The following is an 856-nucleotide window of genomic DNA, read 5'->3' as shown; positions in this document are numbered from 1 at the left end:
GGGGGGGGGGGGGTGGATCATGTCCATTGCCTGGAGGACGGTGGCCAGAGTGTCACCTCCCTCCTCTTACACTTCCTAGTATATGGGTCAGGCTACATGCTGCCCCTCGCCCCATCACCCCAGCTCTAAACGTTCCCGCAGTCTGCCTGGCTCACAGAGCTCTCCATCTCGGCTAAGGAGCGCACTTCAAACTTCCGCACAGTTGAAACAGCACAGAAAACTGGTAACTGATCAGAAGCTAAAAATAATCAGATAGAGAGTAACCAGCACTCGGTCTTTCCTTTCCACCGCAGCAGCGACCACAGGACCCCAGCTAGCAGAGATGCCCAGCCGGTCTCATCAAAAGGCCATCCTCAACGCCCTCCCCGCCACCACACCGCCTCCGGGGGCCCCAGCTACCTGCATTCATTCCTCCAAGAACCCACACACCGTCATGCCTGCCGGCCCAGAGAGCTCCCTCAACTGGGAACTGCAGAGCATTCCTGAAGACAGACAGTGCAGCAAGCTGGCAGCTCCGTCCTCGGGGCCCAGGAGGCACATGGCTCCCCCCACCCCCAAGAGCTCCGCAGAAGGGAGCCACTCCCTTCGGGTGCCCTCTACACCTCGGGCTGCACGGAGCCAGAGAGAAGCTCAGCCCGGTCTCACCGGAATCACTAGGGAGGGCCCACACGCCTTCTTCCTGCCCGGGGCCCTTGGGGAAGACTTACCTGGGTGGGGTGGGGGCAGGCTGTTGTTCAAAAGTGCATCCATATCCTCCTCTTCGCTGCCCGCGGAGCAGGGGGACGGAGAGCCCAGGCCCGACGCCATCCCCTTCCGCTCCCGGCCAGGGAACCGGCCCAGCTGCTCGTGCCTCAGC

General features: G+C 62.1%; 1 protein-coding gene across 5 annotated transcripts in view; it reads right to left on the bottom strand.

Annotated features, from left to right (window-relative positions):
* CHD4 (chromodomain helicase DNA binding protein 4) overlaps positions 1–856 on the bottom strand; it is a 30,209-nt gene extending 29,353 nt beyond the window's left edge. For all 5 annotated transcript variants that reach the window (XM_006757589.2, XM_006757590.2, XM_015559965.1 and 2 more), the window contains exon 1: positions 708–856. In XM_006757589.2, the coding sequence (XP_006757652.1) occupies positions 708–807 (100 nt within the window). In that variant the 5' untranslated portion in view covers positions 808–856. The remainder of the gene's footprint in view (positions 1–707) is intronic.

The sequence above is a fragment of the Myotis davidii genome, unplaced genomic scaffold (genome assembly GCF_000327345.1).
Source record: "Myotis davidii unplaced genomic scaffold, ASM32734v1 scaffold13, whole genome shotgun sequence".
Classification (NCBI taxonomy): Eukaryota; Metazoa; Chordata; class Mammalia; order Chiroptera; family Vespertilionidae; genus Myotis; species Myotis davidii.
The sequence above is the reverse complement of the archived record's forward strand: the minus strand, read 5'-3'. Positions and strand labels throughout refer to the sequence as shown.